Source organism: Chelmon rostratus, chromosome 3, assembly GCF_017976325.1.
Source record: "Chelmon rostratus isolate fCheRos1 chromosome 3, fCheRos1.pri, whole genome shotgun sequence".
In the NCBI taxonomy this organism is placed as follows: domain Eukaryota; kingdom Metazoa; phylum Chordata; class Actinopteri; order Chaetodontiformes; family Chaetodontidae; genus Chelmon; species Chelmon rostratus.
Window position 1 is genome coordinate 15,148,736 of NC_055660.1, and position 21,908 is coordinate 15,170,643.

The 21,908-nt window shown below is 43.1% G+C and overlaps 1 protein-coding gene across 2 annotated transcripts; it reads right to left on the bottom strand.

Moving 5' to 3' along the window:
* Window positions 1-161: 161 nt before the first annotated feature.
* Window positions 162-21,370, bottom strand: LOC121627728 (stromal interaction molecule 2-like). Of its 2 annotated transcripts, XM_041966750.1 has the most exons (22): window positions 21,337-21,370; window positions 20,423-20,461; window positions 20,180-20,275; window positions 19,887-20,052; window positions 19,306-19,480; window positions 19,065-19,202; window positions 18,789-18,901; window positions 17,581-17,721; window positions 14,896-15,051; window positions 14,675-14,778; window positions 14,334-14,590; window positions 7,379-7,509; window positions 5,659-5,770; window positions 5,388-5,499; window positions 5,147-5,262; window positions 4,646-4,823; window positions 4,374-4,551; window positions 4,053-4,217; window positions 3,872-3,993; window positions 3,538-3,791; window positions 2,942-3,134; window positions 162-2,766 (listed from the first exon to the last, which is right to left on the bottom strand). In XM_041966750.1, exons 1-22 carry the CDS (start codon window positions 21,354-21,356, stop codon window positions 1,251-1,253), a joined length of 4,482 nt encoding a protein of 1,493 aa, XP_041822684.1. In that variant the 5' UTR covers window positions 21,357-21,370; the 3' UTR covers window positions 162-1,250. The 2 variants fall into 2 exon arrangements, with proteins under 2 accessions (XP_041822684.1, XP_041822685.1); XM_041966751.1 differs by lacking the exons at window positions 14,334-14,590; window positions 14,675-14,778; window positions 14,896-15,051; ... (6 more) ...; window positions 20,423-20,461; window positions 21,337-21,370 and adding an exon at window positions 9,966-10,074 and having other exon boundaries at window positions 3,872-3,972; window positions 4,056-4,217.
* Window positions 21,371-21,908: the final 538 nt, after the last annotated feature.

The following is a 21,908-nucleotide window of genomic DNA, read 5'->3' on the forward strand; positions in this document are numbered from 1 at the left end:
CAATGCTTATCTAAGACAAGCGAAAAACATTCAAATCATATATTACATTTTAAAACAAAAACATTAATGACATGGAAAAAATATTCCAATAAGCAATTTTTAAATTAAGTAAAAGCTTTCTGAATTATTTAAATTCAAATAAACTACTTAAGGTACTGACTTAATGCCTGTAAACAATAAAATAAGTGTAAATCCTCCATAAACATCAAAAATTCAAGCATTTAAAATATGCATTTAAATGCACACATTTTTTTTAAAATAAATAAACAACAGCTTGCAAGCAACCTGTTCATGAGCATTTGTCAGATCAAAGCAGAACTTTTTCAATAAAACTTGGGTTGTCATGATCCACAGGATCGGGACAGATCCTTCTTTAAATGGATCAATATTGGCTTTGTTAAGTCTGACCCACTTCCAAACCTGTGTGCTCTTCCTTCCTTTAAAAATGCCCCAGTGCACTTCATGAAAACACTATCACAATGCTGTGATAGAGGCACATGCAAGTGAATGGTAGAGCATAAAAAATAAAAAGAAAGCAGCCAGCAGTTTGACAAAAACTACTGACTAAATAGTTTTTTATGGTCTTTAAACTGTAAAAACTGCATTATTTTTGTACTGTGCACACACTGTGTGTATGGGAAAATTAACAAAAATGTCAGACCAGCTCTTGTTTCATACTCAGTATAATAGGAATCAAATTGGGATCGGGGGAAAACTGTGATTTCGACATCACTAAATTAAACTAAACTTAAATAGAATATATTCATTTTCTACCACAGTAAATGTCTTCACTGTAGGTTTAAAGTGAAGTCAAGCATTGCTTCTGTTACATGTCAGTTTAAACATCATTTAATCCTTCAACCATACGCAAAGCCTCAAAAAAATCTGCATCTAAAATGTCTACGTAGACTTAAAAACAGAAATCAGCATCAGATATCTCCAATGATAGTCATCTTGATCTCCTTACAGATGCAACTGACAAGTGTCCAAATGACTTTTTTTACAGGCACAACATTAAACATCATACTGTGTCATGATTCTGTCAGTGCTTTTAATATCAAACTCAGAGACTGGAAACGTGAATATATTACTTGTTTCTCTTACTTTGTTTTGTTGTTCCAGACACCACTGGTGCTGAAAACTGAAAACTTTGAGTCTTTTCACTAAAACCTGTCTACAATGAGGTCAAAGTAGCTTTTTTTAGTTCAATAAAATGTTTTTTAAAAAAAGAAAATATTCTCAGCTCATTCTCAGAGTTTCTGAAGACCGCTTTGAAGATTCTCCGGAGCCGGCTCATTTTTCTTTTTAAAAAGATTTTTGAGCTTTAAGGATCTCTTGCTCTTTTCCTTATCCTTGTGCTTCTCACAGGGCAATGAAGGTGATGCAATACTTGGGGAAGCAATACTTGGCGGTGGCAGTGGCGGCTCCGCCTCTGTTAGCAGCCTGCTCTGGGGCAGGTTGGGTGTTGAGGCAGAGAGGATGGCTGGGGTCGTAGCCATGGAGTTGCAGGACTTCTCAAGGATTCCATCATAAACAAGCTGGCTCAATGGGCCAACAGGGAAAAGGTCTGATGACGACTTCCATGGCCCGTGGGAGGTTACCATAAGGTCCGGCTGTCCACTTTGACCCGAAGATGAACTTGACTCAGATGCTCCCAACTCCTCCCTCAGTATTGATTGTTTTGGTTTTTCCATTGACACATCAGCTCTATCCCAAGCGATTTTTCCTGTGGGACTGTCAGTGGAGCTGTCATTGTCATCTCTTGTTATTCTTGGTAGTCTCCGTCTGAGAGAAGCAGCAGATATCTCAAGTTCATCTCTCAGAATCCTCCTACTCGTTGATGGCTCTAAACCGAACTCTTGCTTCTCTGTGGAGGACAAGGTATCCATAAGTGCTTCAAATTTCTCTCTGGGTAACATCCTTATGGAAGCAGTATCTGTGCAACTCTCCAGCTCATCTCTAGATATCTCTCTTGATGGTGTCTTTGTGGTCTCAACCATTTTGTCCATTGCTAATGCCCTGACAGATGAATCAAGCTGGCATTCTCCTTTATTCCATGGAAGCTTTCTAGAACTTGTGTCGAGGGACATTCCCATTGAATCCCTTGCAAGCCTTCTGGATACGGAGTCAAGCGGACGCTCAACATCATCTCGCATCATCTTTCTCGAGACACTGTCCATTGAAACCCCCATCATGTCTCTTGATATCTTCCTAGGTGCAACATCTGTTGTTGCTTCTATTTCATTCCAAAGAATCTTTCGTACATCCAGAGGTAAATCACTTCTTTCTCTGTATACATTCCTCGAAGCGGTGTCCACCAAATCTCCTATTGTATCCCTCTCTACTTTCCTGGCTGTAAGGTCTGCATCCAACTCATTGCAAAGCCCCTTTCTAACTGCAACGTTCATGGGAACTTCACTCCTGTCTCTGGATATCTTCCTCGATGTAGCCTCTATCAAAGATTCTTCTTTGGACATCTTCAAAGAAGGGTTTTCAAAGGCTGTATCCAACACTTTGTCTTTCACGATCTTCCTGCAAGAAGCATCTACAGAAGCTTCAATCTCTTGGATAGAAATTTTGCGAACTGGAGATTCAACCGCTTCTGCTTCTTTACTCAATGGATTTGCAATGGAGCTGTCTGAAAGTAGCTCGGTTTCATCATGATAGAGCTTTTGAGAGGACGCGTCAAGAGTGGGGCATGGGAACATTTTGCTGAGAGTGGGTGATGTCATGTATTCTGTGTCTGAAAACATCTCTTGGGAGTCTCTGTTTGTGAGAAAAAGGAAAGGAAGAAGGGAAGGAAGGGACAAGGAAGAAATGAAGCAAGGAATCAAGGAATGAACATCTGCATCAACACGGGTATTGCTGAAACATGATGGTTAAGAATGAGCTGTGTGCAAAAACAAATTGGTCTCTAAAAGTTGTGGGCAGGGAGACGTACTGTTTCTTCAGAGTTTTCAGGAAGCGCCCATCTTCCTCATCAAAACAGGGGTATGGGGCTCGGATTGGGATGAGAAGATCAGGGTCCGTGGAGATTATGCCGGCTGGTGGCTGAGTGATGACGCCGGAACGACGTGACCGACATATAGTGGATTGCTGTGTTCGAGGAGAGCGCTTCAGTGGTGGAACTGGAACTGGAAGAAGTCCAAAGATGTACCAATGAGCAAAACTCATCTTTACGTACACAACAGACACTGGTGTAGTGGTAGCAGTGAACACACTATGTACCCTGAAACCTGAAAGGCCTGGTAACACCAGACAATATGTGGGTCTAGAGGCTGATGGAGGGACTACTTGCAGAGTTTGTTTGCTAGGGTAGCTGGTAAGTTAGCTACTAAAGCACCAGCCAGCTGGGAACATGTTATGCTATTCAGTCACAATAGCTTTTCAAGCTTCTTTCTAGTTTCTCTGCACTGGTTCTATACTGTATAAAGAGTTAGCAAAGAAGTTAGCTCTCTGAGAAAAGTTTTGGTTTAAGTTTCTGTGGACCCTAATTGGGATTAAAATAAAGAATCGATCATCATATCTGTTGCCTACCTGGCATCTGTGGTAAGATCGGAGAAGCAGACTCTTCTAACAGATCTTCTAAAGATCCATGGACAGAACTGTGGCATGACCAAGATGGCTGGGGTACTCGGGGCAAGCCAAGGGCAACTGAGTCTGAGTAGAGCTGAGCAGTGAGGTTTGCGAGGCCAGGATTCCTGATGATGGGGAAGCCACAGAGGCGCTCAATTTGCTGCCAGCGATGAAGGCGCTCCCGTAGGCAGGCTGTTAGTTCAGACAAGGCATTCCTGCGGGAGATACAAAGACCTTTATGACACATGTTACACATTACACAAACAAAACTTGCACAGGTCATTTTGTGACTCACTTTGCCTCCAGGATCTTGTGGTCAACTTGGTCTAGAGAGGAACTGTGGGCGACATGGAGAGTCCCCAGCACAGAACTCCTCTTTTTCTTAATCCTCTCTGCCTGCAACGAAGCATAGCTGCGGTTAGTGCTGTAAATATCACCACTGTTTTCTTTCATCTGTGTCTCCCTTTTTCCTCAATTACCTCTTCCTTAGCGGAGGCAAGCTGTAGTACTGCTCTCTGCTTCTTGACATTGTAGTACTGGACCTCGACCTCATGTGTCAGCTGCAGCCACTGCTGGAGGGCCTCTGAGGCTGTCCAGCTAGCATGCATTTCCTTCTCTGCCTGCTTCAGTGCTCCAAGTACCTGAGTTAGAGATCAATATGTAGATGAATTGTTGAAAACTGCAATTAAAGCTCAAATCCTTCCTTTAAATCTTGCAAATCTTGCAAGGATAATGAGCGTACAGTGCAGAATTTGCGAAGCTGCATCCTCTAGTTATATAGCATGTAGTGTCTCTACCTGCTCCAACTCTTCCTCTGCATATCTAAGGCGGCTGAGCTCACTGACAGCTCCCTGCCTCAGCTCGTGCAGACGGTGAGCCTCCTCCTGCGCTCCCATGATCTCGTCCCTCATCTTCTCCTCCAGATTCTGTTTCTCCTCTGCGACGTTGCGTTTTTCCTCCTGGGCTCGCTCCAGTCTGAGAGAGTGAAATGTTTTCAGTGCAATCAAACAAAACTGAGTCAATTCAATAACGTACAGCGAGTGAGACACACTGAACACTGAATACTCACTGTTCCTGCAGATCTATGAGGCTCTGTTCAGCCCTCTGCAGACTTTCCAAATCTTTCATCATCTTGGCTATGTGTACTTTACTGGCTTTGTTCTGGGCTTGGGCAAACCAGCAGCCTCCAACTCCCATCACCACTGATACAATTAGCAGCAGGTCCTTCATGTAGTTATGAGGAGGACCTACGATGGAGTGGAAGGTCACAATGTATCATAGATGATGGGATAGTACAGAGTCATTTTAATGATATATAAAGTTATGTGATACATAACATTGAAGTTACATGAAGTAAGCCAGAAAGAAAAACACCTTGCATATATAAAATAAAATATTTTAGCCTCTTAAGATCCCCTGCACACCCACCCACACAATTGCGTTTTTGGATAAAAACACAATGGAAGCATGGGGTTGTCCAAGTGCTGGAAAAATCTGGGGAAACTGTGGGAGTTTATGTTAAACAGACATACGAGTACGGAGCGGGAAGAGGGTGAGGGCTTGTTCTTACGTGTAGGCGGTCCAAACAGAACGACATCCAGAGCTTTAATGTTGAGCTTCTGCTTGTCTCTCTGGTCCTGAACCCTCAGATGGCCACTCAGGAACGACGGCTCATTAGCTGCAATCCTGTGCACAGATGTCAAAGGCAGGTCAGCATGTTGATATAGCTTTTCACGACAACTGACTTTACAGTGTCTCACACACAGCACAAAAGCGTGACTGACTATAGCATAAACACTGGACTTTCTCACCTGGGAAGCGTGTTTCCATTGACCTTAAAGTCTTTAAAGTTCCTCTCATACTGAGGCAACTCAACAAACTCCTTTAGCCAGCGAAGAACCGCGTCTTGAGTCCAATTATGTACTGAGAAGTGAGACAAGGAAAGAAGACAAAGTGAGACAAAGTAGAGCTGAACAACTTTGGACAAAACACACACACACACACACACACACACACACACACATACACACACTCATGCTCTCTCTGTGTCTCTCCCTCTCACACACACATGCACACACACACCTTCAGATGACTTCCAGCCCCTCCAGAGCTCCTCAACTGTAATGTGCTGGTCTTCTCTGTGCAGGTTGCTGTGTTTGTTGGTCTGCTGCTGCTTCATGTCTTCAATGATGAACTGCAGAGACAAAGGGACAGAAGGAAGAGGTGAAAACAAAGACTTTTCTCAGACACAACTTCAAAGACTGAAGGTTAGGGGTCACAAGCACATAACATTAGCTGTCCACAAAACTCTCAACGTCTCTGTCTAAAATAAGATGGGTGAGTGTTGCAGTGTGTTATGTTCTTGGATTTCAATCTAGGAATAAGGACTGGGTGTTTTGAGACTGTTCTTATTTAGAATGCATGCAGAAGCATGAGTGTGTATTGCAAACCTCACTGATTGTGTGTGTGTGTAGACATGTATTGCAAATGTTGTGGGGACATAAATATGTTTATGCTGACAAATTGTGGGAATTGTGGGGTAAGCTTTCCTTACAGGGACAAAATGCAAGCCCCCGTAATGTAAATCATTAAATTTTATTGGTTAAGGTTAGAGTTAGACAAGTTGTGGTTATGGTTAGGGTGGTGGTAAGTCTCCAGGAAATGAATATAAGTCTATGTAATGTCCCCAAAAGTGATGGAAACCTAACATGTGTGTGTGTGTGTGTATGTGTGTGTGTGTGTGTGTGTGTGCGTGTGTGTGTGCTGTCTTGGAATGTGTCCTTGGCTGTAAACTGGGGCTTCATATGATGTCTAAAGGAATTTTGTCGCTGTGTTCTGATGAGCCCAGGCCCCTCCCCTGACATCTCTATGGCAACGGCAATCTGAGCTCCTGGATAGTGTATCCCTGAAGTTCATTCTGGAAGGCAAATGCATTCTAAAATTCTGGACTTTACTACCAATGTCACATACAAGTAAAGACAAACATACTCTTTGGACAAAATACTTATTCTCTCTGGATACAATCTGCTCTGAAATCTTAAACTCAACACAAAAAGCATGTGCAGCAGAAAACACAAAATCACAAACTTGCTTGTACATGTAGTAAACAGGCCTTTTACACACATGTACAGAGATAAAAGACCGATCACTTGTTTTCATAACTAAATGAAAACTATGTTTTCTTTGCTCGTCAACAAAATGTTTTTATCCAAGAGAAAACTATCCCTGGGGGGTTTAATATATCATAGATCTCCAGCAAAGCCACATATAAATGTTCCAAACGTTGGTCGTTTTGCAGCATAATTTTGTAATCTTTAGGAATGTACTTCACCATTAACATTTATTCTTTTTATGGCTATTTTTACTTCGACACAGGAAATTCGTGCAATTACCAAATACAAATAACTGAAGTTTGATAAACTTGAAATATGTCTTCTGTCCTTTGTTTTTGCAGAATGTACGACACCACTGGGACAAGCAATGCACTTGCTTGTCCCAAGTTGCTGTGGGGACTATAACAAACTAGCTGAAGTATAAGGGAATCGGAAAACATTAGAAGGAGATGTCCTGTTAAATATGACTTTGAAGGTCAGCAGTGCAGTAGTCTATTAGTGCAAACCAATTTTGTCACCGAGCCAAAAGCAAAGTTATACCGTTGCTATCCCTGAAGCAGCATTTGACTCTACCACCGGCCAGGACACCTGTTGTTGTATTGCTTTACCCAGTCGGCCTCTTGCATGCGAGAGGGTTTACTACAGGTACGAAAATGGGGTAAACATTTCATGAAGAGCGAGATCTGTACCTCCACGCTCTCCTCCACCTCAATCCCGCCGTCTTGGTCATCGTCCATCATCTGATGGATGCTCCGCAGGGCCTCCAGGCTGTAGCGGTCCGCCTCGCTCATACATGGTGGAGACACCACCATGCAGGGGTCTACATGGGTCAGGAAGGCAATGACATGACATCAATCGGCATTCCGCTCAATTTATCCATGGCTGCCTTTATTTTATCAGATGATCATTCCAGTCATTCACGTATACATAGTTCTATGAAAAGTCTCCTCGGTTTTCCTAAAATCTCACCATTTCAACAAAAAAAACCCCAACAGCAGTCAAAGACCACTTTACCTCTTTAAATACAAAGTTTGGGCCTGCTAGCCTAATTGTTAAGACTCATGGAATATAATATGGCACATATCATCTCTCCCCTGTTGTTGCATTGGTGAGCTTACAATGCCTCCAAAATATCTTTAAAATGATTCTTAGATCATGAAAATACAAAAATGTCTATCTACATGTAATGTTTTAGGGAAATGTGTACAATAAACTGCATAATAACAATAATCCCTTTGTTCAGAAAACAATCTCACCCCAAGAAACATTTAGTAGCTACCACATGCAGCTTGCACTGTTTGCACTGTGAGCCCTCTTGGATGCCCCTTGGGTAGATAAAACATGATAAAGGGCCCTGTGTGGTGGCCCAGTGCACAAGATCCAGCATGACAAGTGCCCTCTATATCTGCCACTGCACTAACCAGGGAGACTGATGAGTTTTGTCAAGTTGCTGTTTGTTTAAGTGCCCATAGATCATTGGTACTAAAGCAGACTTTTGCAGTTTTAACCAACTGTGAAGTGGCTGCACATAGTTTTACACTGCGTTTCCGTCACTAGTCAGCTAAAGATGCAGAATTCCATAGACAAAACGCTGCTGTAATTAGGCTTTTAAATGTACAGTATGTTCCGGGCTTACGTATAATACTGGAACATAAATACCCGAGAAGATGACACACAGCTTTCCGTCATCTGTCGCACTGAGTCAGAGCCCGTTTTTGGTGCTCCATGGAGCTGAAGGGACTGGAGTCAAAGGTCTGCTCGTGAAACCCACTATCAAAACAGGCTCCAGTAACACTAGCTCCTCCTTGTAAGGATATACATAAGGAGGAATAAAGCCACAGGAAAAAGCGACTAAAAAGTGAAATCTTATTCTTGATGTTAACCTCAGAACATTTTGGCAGCAATGGTGGCATTAATCAGAGCAAATAGTATTTTGGCTTACAAGCAGTCCATACACAGTAAAAGTCAGCATAGGACCATATCGGAACTAGACAAGCATCGGGTGTGCTTGGAGAGGGTCTCTGTAGGTGCAGAAAGAACGACACAAACTGAACATAGTGGGATAAAATGGCTTAAATTGATTCATTGTTTCTTTGACAAATGGGATACGAGACAGACAGACCTTTCAGAGTAACTGTCTAAAAATGTGGTCCATGTTTGTCCGCTCACGGCCACAGTGAGGAGCTGTGCAGCTGTTTGTGTACAGAGAAGATCCCCTGTGTGTTGATGACACATTTCTCACAGTGAGGAGACTCCTGGGCTTGATGGATCAGTTATGATGATCAGTTATCAATGCAAAGGCCTTCTGAGGTGTGTGTGTGTGTGTGTGTTTTATTGGCATCCCTGTGGGACCTCATCATGTGACCTGAGTTTAACCCTTTCCACAGGTGAGCAGGAACTGTTGGAGTCCTGAGCACAGAGGACTGGAGCACAAAGCAGCTTCGAACCAGTGCTTTGTTCCCGAGGTCACACCATCAACACAAAGTCAGGCAAAGGTAAGTTTTAACCATTATTATTATTATTATTATTATTATTATTATTATTATTATTATTATTATACTATTATTCTCGTGTGTTTTTTATTATTATTATTACTGAGTTTAATCAGAGGCCAACCACAAAGCGTGAAAAAATCATTTGGAGAGCATATTTCAAAACAGACGCATGACAGATTGATTGTCAGCAGCGCCATTGTGCAAACAAAGGCGATCGTACGTGTGTTTTTTATCCATGTAAAACAGAAATAAAGCAGAATGCGATAACTTGCTGATCCTTTTTGACACGCACTTAATTGAAAACAGCACAAAGACAATATATTTAGCATTTTACCGTCTCAGCTCCATGGATTCTAGCAAATATCTGCTGATTCTGGATTTGTTTGGAACACTTAACAGGTAAACAGGTTGATTGATAGTAGCATGTTTGGGTATTAATCATCCTGGAAAGGCTCAGTCGTTCACAAGCGAGGATGGAGCGAGGTTCACCACTTTGTGAACACATGATTGTATAAAGGATGCTACTGCATGGACTCATGAACACTTGTCAGTAAACACAGTTCATTGCAAATGACTGCGCTCTGTTTTTATTTACGCAGCGTCTCCACTTGTTTTTTGGACTCGGGGTTGTAATTCGAGCGCTGTGGGCGACGACGGGGGAGCTCTGAATGTGATGCAAATACTATGTCAAGCATAAAGGTGTGAACTGGTGGCCACCTTTCGGTTCCAGTTTCTCGTTTGTTGGCTCGCATCGGTCAGCACGTACCTGTCGGGTCGAAACCTGCGCTCCCTCCGGGGAAGCTGAAGCCCTGGAGGTCTCCGGCGCCTTGCGCGACCGCAAAGAGCGCAGCGGGGAAGACGAGCAGCAGCAGCGGGGACAGAGGCAGCATTGCGGCTGGGTAGATGATCCGGTCGTCCAGAGTCGAGGAACTCAAAACAGAAGGAGACAGAACATATGCGGTGCCGGCCCCCCGTTTAGGAGCCGCCGGTGTCAGTCTGCGAGGAGTGTTAGGCGATCTGTGTTGCTATTACTGGTGTGGCCAGAAGTGAGATGCGACACTGGCGATTCACATGAGAACGGTAAGATGAATTATAGCGAAATGTCTAAAAGCGCACGAAAAGTTCCAGGACACTTCAGAAAGTTCGCTGTAATGATTTGAGGAGTCATCCAAACAGAAGAGGGCTGTGCGTAAAAGTCCTCCAAACGTGGGCAAACGAGCGTTATAAATCCACTGTAGGCCTAATAAAAAGTTAGGATTAAAGGTCCAGAGGCTCATCCATCGTTAATAACATCCAGTATTAGAAGCACACGCACAGCCGAACTTTAGATTTAAAAATTAGGATTATTTTTTTTAAAGTCAGCTGATGTTTAAATGGGAAGGCAACATTGGCCTGTAATCCCACTCAGGCTGCAGACTGCTTCTCTGATCCTCTTGTGCGGTTGGAGTCTGTTTTGTGTCGCCTTCTGGTCTCTGGTCAGCTAATTGTACTTATCCAGGCTCTGTCTTTCTTCTGTCACCCCTTTTCCCAACAGAGACGTAGAGATGTGACGCACTAAATGATCGCTTCTCTCTCTCTCTCTCTCTCTCTCTCTCTCTCTCTCTCTCTCTTCTCTCTAGCAACAGGACCCCCAACACACTATTATATTTCCTAAGCCACTCCCCAGCCCAGCTCAGGGAGATCAAACATTCCCCTTTGCTGCAGTTGATCCACTGACCTCAATATGCAGTTTTTGGATAGTCTGTCATTTGTAACAGAATTGAGCAACTGCTCATAATACATACAGCTCAAACCAATAGAAGGATTGTTGCTATCCTCTCTGGTTTTATGGCTTTACCGGTCCTGGTTTGGGTGAAGAATCAATTAAAGCCCCTCACACCTCACTATGGGAAGCGTTGCTCGAGATCGAGACCATCATGCCAGGAATAGCGTGTCATATTTCACGTCACGTCCAGGCTGTCTGGGTCTGACAGTCATATCCCTGACCGCAGATCTTCCAGCGATGCAGGTGGGCCACGGTCTATTCAACGCACTTGTATAGAAACATTCATACGTGCCCAGAACTCATTGAACTAAAATCACAAGTCGAAAAGTCAGGAGTGCGAGGGGCACAAGCACACCACAAAAACTGCACATGCACGCAGACGCACACACACTTTAACAGTAACAAAGCGTCAGGTTTCATTCCAGCAATTCGGCTCCCAGTTTAAAAATAGTGGAGCAGATTTGACCTCTACCCTGTGGAGCATGCCAAAGTGGCAAGTGTCCAATAAGGCCTCAGCAGGATCTGAGTCAGTTTACAATATATGTGCATGTTAAATTGTTGCATCTAACTTTACTCCCATAGCTGCGACTACTACTCATTGATGACGATGAGACAAATAGAGAAGGAGAAGGGAGGAAGGCAACAGCACAAGAACAAACAAATGATTGAAACACGCAACGACAAACACCAAATCACGTCTACGAGTGACATTCAGCTTGTTTTTATTCATGACTTTTCACTGAAAAACCTTTTCAGATTGATTTACTGCAAGAGTAACGCACCAGACGGAAAAGATGGAGGGATGTCATCATTTAGGGGGAGAGCAGTGAGAAACAAAAGGCAGGCTGTGACGCTAACGACACGTTTTCCACAGAGCAGTGAGAACGCTCGTAAAGCTGCCAGCGTGACGGCACGATGAGGCTGACTCAGCATGCTCGCTCACAGTCGACCTCATGACGGCACTAACTTGCATCGCACACACTGGCTTTGTATGTATTGTGTGGTACTTGACCAAGAGTCATCAAAGCCTTCAAAATAAGGCACAGATGAGAATGCAGACGCACAGAAGAAACTAACAAGATGAATACAGTAGCAGTGCAATTTGGATTGGATCAGGTGACCAGAAATGCCACATCCCTCCACCTCTGCAGAACCAGACAGCCACAATGTTGGAACACTAAAAGTACATTTTCAGTTTAGCAAACTGCTAAACTGATATCAAACTCTGAATCAAATCATGAGATGTTGCATCAATCTCACTATTGTATACTGAGAATGGAAACAAACTGTTCAGATGGGACTCAATGGTACCACAAAGGGGTGCCGCTGGTTGTTATGATGGAAATACTTCAGAAAAACCAACGATAAATCTAATTTTTATTCCCAGACAAACGCTGTATTAAGTTACTGCTAATGCAAAGCAAACATTTCCAAATGCTGCAGCTTCATATTAAACAAGAGTTGGCTTTTATTATGAAGGAGTCACAGGTAATGCAGTATTAGTCAGTGAGATTGACACTGACCGCTACAGTTAATCGAAAAAATGAGTCTACAAAACAAGAAAACAGTCATTTTCAGATAAGTTTGAAATATTGCAGGGAGTAATGGAGCAAGAACGAGCAGCCACACTGAGCTGTGAGGTAAGCAGCTTCTTTCATTTTCTCTGTGGCCTGCTGTTCACAGACTCATGCTACGTGCAGCATAAAATCAGATCACAATTTCTCACAGAATGATAGAAAAAGGCGACTTATTGCCTGGCTTCTTTATTAAGATGACAAGTTTGTTTAGCTGCCCCCAGAATTGTGTGACCTGTAGTATTAAACAACATTTGCAGTAACCACCAGTAAACTACAGATGTCGCAAAATCAACCAGGACTGAATACATTTCCACTTTAAGGCAATATAACCTGAATGACATAATGTCATTCTTGACAGTTCAGAAGGTTAGTTCAAAGTTGGCCTGCTAAAAAGGTAGGCAGAGAGGCAGAAGAAAATAGAGTTTGAATCTGTGCAAATTATCACCTTATTGCATGAGACCCAATGGACAACCATATGGAACTGCATTACAATGAGTTCTTCTGTATTTGCAGTCAGAAGGCATGTTTGACTTTGTGCCTTGATTTAGCAGTCATTTACATTAGCTTAGCACTGTACTTTTGTTTCAAGGCTTCAGTGAAATAAGCAGCACTGCTGTGCACATACAAAAGAGGGACTGATTATGTTTAGATTTCAGTTTAAGCACTCAGGTACAATAAACAGCATACTGATTACAAATCACAGGCCTCAGTCTCCCAGAATACACTGATAATGTATTATATATTATCACACACATACACTAATCAAAAACATCATCTTTGATAGAAAAAGTAATGTGGGGCTGATCAGTTCAGCCCAGTGACCTAGAAGAGCTTAAGGCAGCTTAACCAATAGCTGCAGGCAGATATGCACTTCTTCACTGTCTCCAAAAAGCCTTAGCCTGGTCATTCTTTCATCTTTGTTTTACAGCATGTATAAAACTGTCGCAAGGACTGTTAGGCAGTTATGATTTGGCGATCTAGTTCCAAACCACACCTGTGAAGATTAAAGAGGAGAAAAGCAGTCAGACTATTCAGAGACACACTTTCCACCTTGACTACCCAAATAGGCCAAACTCAAACAGGAGTCAACGACATGACAAGTTCTATTTGGTAACAAAAGTGAAGTTACTATGCAAAATCATACAAAAAATGTCAAAATGTACCTCGGCAAAAGCTTATAAAATATAATAATGAATAAAATAATATAATAAAATTCCTTGGTCCGTAAAAACTATGTTACTCTTATTTTTCCCTTGCACACAACAGATAAATCAACAAGCTTTTCAGCAAAAACATGACCTCGGTACAAAGAGAGCACAGTGAAAATAGCTTACAATCCCACAGGCTTCTGAAAACAAAATGCTTCCTGTACACATCAGGTTGTTGTGAGAGTTAGAAGGCCGATTTATCTTCTTTTAGGTGAAGGTCTTGAATCCCAAGGTCCTTTTTAGCAGGGCTTTCAACATGTCCAGAGCAAACCACGAGAGGGAGCTAAAGAGAGTATTTTCTTTAGCCCCCGGCCAACTCTCCTTATCATTCCTGATGATCACAGTTCTCTATGATAAAGAGTTTCAGAGTCTGTTTGTGCAATTACTCACAGGTCCATGAGCCTCTTTGGAAAGTACATGCACACATTTTCTCATTCAAAGCACACATACAAATCCCAAATAACACACACACACACACACACACACACACACACACACACACGATAAGTTTTACTATGACAGCACCGACATGTTCGACGCCCCTGACGACATGCCTGAATCAATACTGCTGTACGACCCTTGGCCGTCCGCGAGCCCACCCAACGAGGATGATGGTGAGGATGAAGATGCTGGTGATGACGAAGAGGTGCTATGTGACCTCAGAATGGCCCCAGCGGCACTGCAGTGGGGCCGCGGCCCCGGTTCTGGGGTGTAGGTGAAGGTGAGGGCGGTGGCGTAGATGATTCCATCATTCCGGACCAGCGTGACAGGGACCTGCACCGGCTGTCGGACCCAGCGCCAGCCCTCCCTGAAGGCAGAGATGTCCGGCACCACGCAGAGGATGACCTCTCCACATCTAAGGGAGCAGATGGATGAGACAAGGTCTTGAGTATTTGAGCCATTGCACACTAAAGTGCACACACAGATAAAAACACCTCACCTGTACATGGTGTCAGCCTCCACATCTCCGAACCACACTCTGAGGTTCGGGGTGAAGTTCTGCCCGGTCAGCTCCAACATTGCCACATCTCCTCCACCATTTAACTTGACAAAGACATACAAAAAGGGTAATGTCTTTAAAAGGTCCCTACAAACTGAGTAAAAAACCCATGTTTGCGGTCAAAAACAACCATATTTTCGACAGAAAGGCTGTGTGCGTACCTGCAGACTTTCCACCACGGGGACAGGTGTGACCGGTGTGGTGACAGGGCCCATTCCCTCATAAAAGGTGTACTCTGCCTTGTCAGTGCTAATGATAGTCCAGGAAGCCCCATCGTTAATGTTCTCCTTGTTAGTTTCTTTGGAGCACGCTGTGGCCTGGAAAAAACCCAACAACATAGAAATATACTTTCCACCTTTATATTGAACAAGAAGAAAAACATACTTGAGGAAGCTACCGTGGAGTCAGGTAGGAGCTCTGCAATGACAGGAGCAAAGATTTTAGATAGACTTTTCTCTTGTCCTGGAAACAACTGGGTACACCTCTGGTGTGTGAAGTAATTTCACAGCACATACTTGCTGGTAGGCAGTGCCCTCAGCAGACTGGTTATTGATCGCAGCTGCAGCTCCTGCCGTGGCACTGCTGGGCATCCTTTACTATTATAATACCATTATTATTAGATCAATAGTGTTGTATTATGTTCATATACTATCTGCTATTAATACATTACATACATAAATATATCACATATGTATATACTATGCCATATGTACTTCATATAGCTAGAAATCTGTTAGAGCTGTCAATACTGTGATACATCCCCGGACCTGTCTCTCTGTCTCTCTGTGGCCGTCCACCCAGAGCCTGGTTCTGCTCGAGGTTTCATCCTGCTAAAAGGACATTTTTTCCTCGCCAAGTGCTTGCTCATGAGGGAATTGTCGGGTCTCTGTAGATAAAGAGTTTGGTCTGTACCAGCTCTATATGGAAAGTGTCCTGAGACAACTTCGGTTGTAATTTGGCGCTATGTAAATAAAATTGAATTGAATTATTCTGTTGTCTACAGGAAGAAACAGCAGCACTATCCCATTCTTGTCGAAAAAGCCACAGACAGAAACATTACAGAGGTTCCATAATAATAGTTTATATATTTTTGATTACCAGTAAGAATATGAACATCTTTTTCTTTTTGCAAATTTCTCTTTGCTTGCAAATTTCTCTTTGGAGATTAAGAAAGTATCAATCTATCAATCTATCTATCTATAAAAACATTTTTTTCAGTTGCTGTGAAGTGGGAGGACCTCTGACATCTGCTACTGGTTAGGGAAATAAAAATGTAAGGTGGCTCATGATCAGCGTGAATCAGTGCATTACAAATATCTTGATAAAAAGTTGAAGGTACAAGCTTGTGCGCATAAAAACATTAGGTGACAAGTTAACTATGACTCCCAAGATACATTTCCACATATATAGTCTATTCAAGCTTAAAAATGTGTGACATACCCAACTAACAGCGGACGGAAGCTCAAGATTACTCTATTGAGAAAAATCTGCAGCTTAAAACAAAAGAAACAAAGTTGAAATAATTAAAACCGATGGCCCCAGCATAAACCTATAGCAGCAGCATCTGGAAGAGTCCAATGTTTCTACAGTAAGTAACATTGATATCATTGAAAAAACAATTGCAATGGGAATACATGATGGGGAGGAAAACGTTTGGAGCAAGCAGCTCCTCCTACTTCTTTATACTTTAAATTTTATAGGTCGGGTGCACATAACTGGCATGCAGGCACTGGGTTAGAGAATGGACAACATCAAGGATAGGATCACGGTGGGTGGACAATGTAAATAATTTCCAATGTGAAGCTGCCTCAATCCAGCAGATGGCAGTAATGCAACACTTATGACGGCCATCATAAAACTCACCCTAAGAAGAGGAAGAGGGCAGCAACTGTCAATGGTCATCAATACACACTCTTGTCAATACTACTACCCAATGAAGTAACCTAAACTGACAGATGCCCTAAAAACAACAGACATTAAGTGGCTGGTTTGCCGTTTTTCCACCTACAAACATCCAACCAAACCTAAGCAGATTGAAATGCTTCTCATTAACAAGTGGCTCCAAGATGTGCAGTGGAGTGAAGATGATGATGAGCGCACAGAAATGTGACGCAAGGTATGCTGTTCGCATCCACGTGAAACAGACAAAACAGGTGTGTTTTATAGAGGCTGAAAGAACCTCAATCACCCGTTACCTGAAAAACACGAAAAGAGGAAGGTGCATGCAAATGTGGCACAAGCTACTGCTAACAAACAAGCTAGCAAGTCTGATGCTTCCGATGCTGAGGATTTTGCTTTGTTGAAGCGGCAAGAAGTGAATGTCGGAAGTGAATATTATTCATGTGAAGGGGGAACAGGGAAAATGCAGAGCCGTTCACAAACTGTGGGGGGTTCAGAGCAAAGTTGTGGTCTGCTCCTCTTTGATGGATCAGAAGACATCACAACAACCACCTTGCAAGTTGACAGAGACGCCACTGAGAAAATGAATGTGCTTAAAGCAGGAAAACATCCTCTGAGAATAACTTGATCCCAATAGTAAATACAAGCAATCCATTTTACCTTACACTGCCTTTGAGCAGTGCAGCATGTGAGAGGGGATTCTCACATCTCAACAGAATAAAAACCAAGTCTGTCACATACCCATCTCTCAGTTCTGAGGCACATGCACCTGTCAAAAGACAACTGACCCAAAGCTAGCTGAGCTGGCTAATCTGAGGCTCAAGCAGGAACTGGGAGGTGCACCGACATCATCCACCAAGCAGGAAGCTGGAGCGATGGACAGTGAGGGAGACTGTGTTTGGTGAGACCACACTCGAATGTGTGTGTGTGTGTGTGTGATTGCCCACCTGGAACTGGATGATCCTCTCCTGTGAGAGACAGAGATACATTCTGTCTGTATCTTTCAGGTAGAAGCAACACTTGTGAAGCTGGGACACTGGGTCATCTGCATCTAATAACGCAGTCTGCTTGTCCACTTTGCGAATGACCTGAGGAATTGAGGCAAACACGCCCATTATAAAAACAAAGAGACAAATAATGTACATACAGCATGTGCATATTAACACAAACACATCTGCACAGTTACAAACATTACTCTGCAAGGTTGAGCAACCATTTCTATTTGCATGTCGTCCAATCGTGGTCACCAGGGGGCAGCATGAGTGCAGGGGTGTCGGGAGTTTCGTCACAGCACGCCAGCGAAATGCCAGCAGTGTCAAAGTAAATCTCGATTTTGTGGACATTATGGATGTTACCCAGATGCCAAAGGTGACAGCCACATCTGTCAGCTGTTATGTGGCATTTATAAAACAGTGTGTAACAGTGTGTAAAAACATTTTATTGAAAACGTAAAACGTCTCATCTATTCAAAGAACAGCTCCCTTTTGTGCAATAATATCACGGCATCCTGTTCTGTTTAACGTGATTGTCTTTAATATCACATAATATCACATCTTATGTAAGGCAGGGCAAAGTTTTGATGAGCAGGCACATACAGAACAGAGAAGCAGGGTGTCGGATCCATGGAAAGAAGACGGCAAACTAGTTTGTAATGAAGGATTTAAAATTCACCCATCGCTTGTGCTGATTAACACGGCCCAGCGGGCGTACGTACCGCTCCACCAGAAACCTCTCTGTGCACAGCAGGCAGCAGAGTCTACAGATGATTTTTATAACACCTTAGCTCTGATAGCAAGTAAGAGCCCTGTTTTTCTTAAAAAGTTGAGACACTGTAAAATGCAAATTGAAACAGAAAATGATGATTTGCGAAACACTGAACACATCCAATGTTGAAACTGAGAAATGTCCTTGTTTTTGAAAATTATATCCTCATTTAGAATTTCATGACAGCAACACATGTCAAAAAAAAGTTGGACAGTGGCAACAAGTAGTGGAAAATTGTGAAATGCTCAACATCTGGTCGAACAGCTCACAATGAATTAGGTTAACTGGCAACAGGTCAGTACATTTAACTGCACTGGCGGTAAAACTACTGACTTTCTAACAATCAATAGACAGCTGACAGATAAACTGACATACGTAGACACATGCATACCAGTCTGGGCAGGGCCATGCCAGTAACAGAGCAGACCAATTTGACCGTCTGGCCATAGTGAATATAGCCATCTCTCACAGCAAACTCCTCTCCTTCAGACTCCTCATCGTCCACTAAACAAAATGACACAGAACACAAAAATAATGATAACAATGCCATTAAAAATGTGTGCATCTGCTATATGCAGGTGTGGTTTCACATCAATAAAAATGTAAACCAAGGAAATGGGTACAAAGGTTAAAAGAAACAGATAAAGCCAACGTGTGAGGTACTTACAGAGGTGTATGTAGAAGGCGCCCCACTGTTGGGAGCTGGCAAGAAAGTTTCCCCCCTCCACATGAAGATACCTGGTACTAACCGTCTGGGAACGCAGGCGGTTAAACAACGCCACCTTCGTCCCTGAAGCGATGCACACTAGGTAGAGTGAAAGACAGGAAGAGTGAGCGTCGGAGAGGATCTTTACATGAGCTGCTGTGTAAGTGTGTGTGTGTGTGTTTTCACACATCCTGCAACTCACAATCTGCATTTTTCAAGGACTGTTTCTTCTTGGAGGGCTTGGAGATGACCTTGATCCTCTTGCTGAGGAAGACTCCTATGTTGGCGCTGTTCCCGTATAACATCTTCACAGACAGCATGAAGTGTTTCCTTTTATCTGAGTCACTGATATACAGTGTCTTAGCTGTGCAGAAGTGCTGAAGAGCAGGGAAAGGATGAAGGTTAGGGGATTTTGTGCGAGTGTGTGTTTTCATTTGCACCCCCCCCCCCCCCCCCCCCCCCCCCCCACCACCACCCTTTCACTTCCCCTCTTGTGTCCTTATGGGAACAAGTTCATTAGTGGCATAGGTGCAGTGAGAAAACATATCAACTACAGCGTGAACATGAAGGTTTTGCAGTGACAAACAGAGGATATGGTCAAACTGCAAAGCAGAGCAGATGTACATTTCATGCTGTGGTTACTATGGTTTATCAGCAGTGAGCAGAGCAAAAAAACAAGTACCCTTTGAAATGCAAGAGGGAGTGAAGTATGGGAGAAGGATGTGAACAGCAAAGATTTCAAACACCAAAACCCATGCAGTGTTCTTAAAAATCCTAACCCACCTTCCCCTCCAGATTGAGCTGCTGCATCTCCTGCTCACTGTTGCCTATCCCAATGAACGCACACGGCTGGGCCTCCTGCTCTGTGCAACCCTCCTTCTCCATATTCTCTAACTTCTTCTGCCAGCCACTGCCCATCAGGTACACACATGGTGGAGGGCAGAAAAACCTAATTGACACAAGCAGAGGTCAAAAAAACCCAAGCAAACAAAAAACAGGGGGTCCAATGCAGGCATTTTGAAAAGCGGAGATATTTCCGTCAAACTGTACGCAGCTCTTAACAGTCCCACACAAACCTTTTTTCATTGCCATATGACTTTTGTGCAACTTTTGCATGTAGTATGAGCACTGTTTGATCATCTTTCCCCTTCAAGTAACTCCTCATAGCCTCCCTGAAATGGGAGGGGGTGGGGGGTGGGGGTGGAAATGTTAACACTTTGACAGCACAATACAAATACAAATGTTGTGCCAACATCTACTTCAAACAGGTTACTTTCAAGTTGTTCGCACTGTGGAAGGGTGCCTATGTTTCTCTCTACCTTGTCAAATGCTGAGGCTGAGGTCGCTCACCAAACTTCCTGCAAAACAACAACATGAGGGTACAAGGTGTTTACACGTGGTTTCCGTGCCGGGGCAAGGTAGCAGAGATCATAACGACAGGCTTGACTGAAAGTGGGTGAAAAACACGGAGAGGCAAAGTGCACAGTGTCAGTGACACCTGTAATGCAGGGCGACTTGTACTATCATATTGTTACGAGCTCAAGTTAACATGTGGGACCAAAGATCCACACATGATAAAAGGTTTTACCTGCTTCTGGTGCTGTTACACCTGGAATAGAACTACTGTACAGTATACAATATAATGCTGATGGACAGTTTAATAGTACATGGGTACTATAAAATACTATGAACTGATCACTCTCTATTTGAGCTACTTTTTGATGGAGGAAAACTTAAGTAAACCAATAAATTTATGATGAGAGTGATGCTTAAATGATCTAGCAATACTCTTGAACTACTAAAAGCAACTGCTATGATGCTAATTAATGTAACGTTGACAGTGTTGCAGTCTGAGTAGTTTGTCAAGATATTACATGGTTGCTGTGCTCACTTTGTGAAAAAAGAAATTCAGAAATTGAGCAGACACAGAAGAAGTAGTTTTGCCAAAATGTAAAACTGTTGACTGATAAAAAAAAGTTTCTGACCCAGTCTGAAACAAGAGCTAATATCGTACGACAACCCAACAACTGGCAGAGCAGCCAGGCAAAGAATAGTTTTGCACAACTGACCCCACATCAAGCCACAAGTAGCACCGTGGGGTAAGCTAACTGAGGCCAAGGCCACTATGCGAACACCCAAAAACATCACTCATAACCGCCACAAACCGGCGACGGTTTATCACAAGATAACAAAACTTTTTTGGCAACATTATGCTTTAAATTTCAGCACTTACCCCGTAACAACGGGCGCCATCTTCCAAATAACTCCCCCCGACAAAAAAAAAAAGTCCAACAATCGCGAGATCCCTCCCCCAGCCCCCTCACCAAAGCCAACGGCACAACAGAAGACTGGAAGGAAAAAGCAGGGAGAGAAAGAGGGGGAGGTGTGACGGGGCAAAGGGGTGAGAAGAGGGGGAGGGAGCGGCAACGGGCAGAGGGCAGACGCCAAAACAACAGGCGTGGGAAAGTTACAAAGTCGCGCGAGAACGGAAAAACTCTCACAATAGACATGAACGAAAGTGGGCTAGTTATATCGCGAGATGAGGAGGCAACCTCACAACTTGCTCTTTTTTTTCCGCAACGCACCCACACTGTAACTCGATTCCCACGCCTTATTGAGCAACAAAGCAAACTACACCTCTCCGCGTTGAAGAGCTGGATACACAGTTCAGTTCAGTTAACTGAAGTTAAAATAGCCTTATGTGTGAAGTGTTAACACTGGAAATACGTAATCTTTTGTAAAATCTTCACATGGCCTTTATAAGACTAGTGATTTTTAATCTTAGAGAAACATCAGTGTACCTGA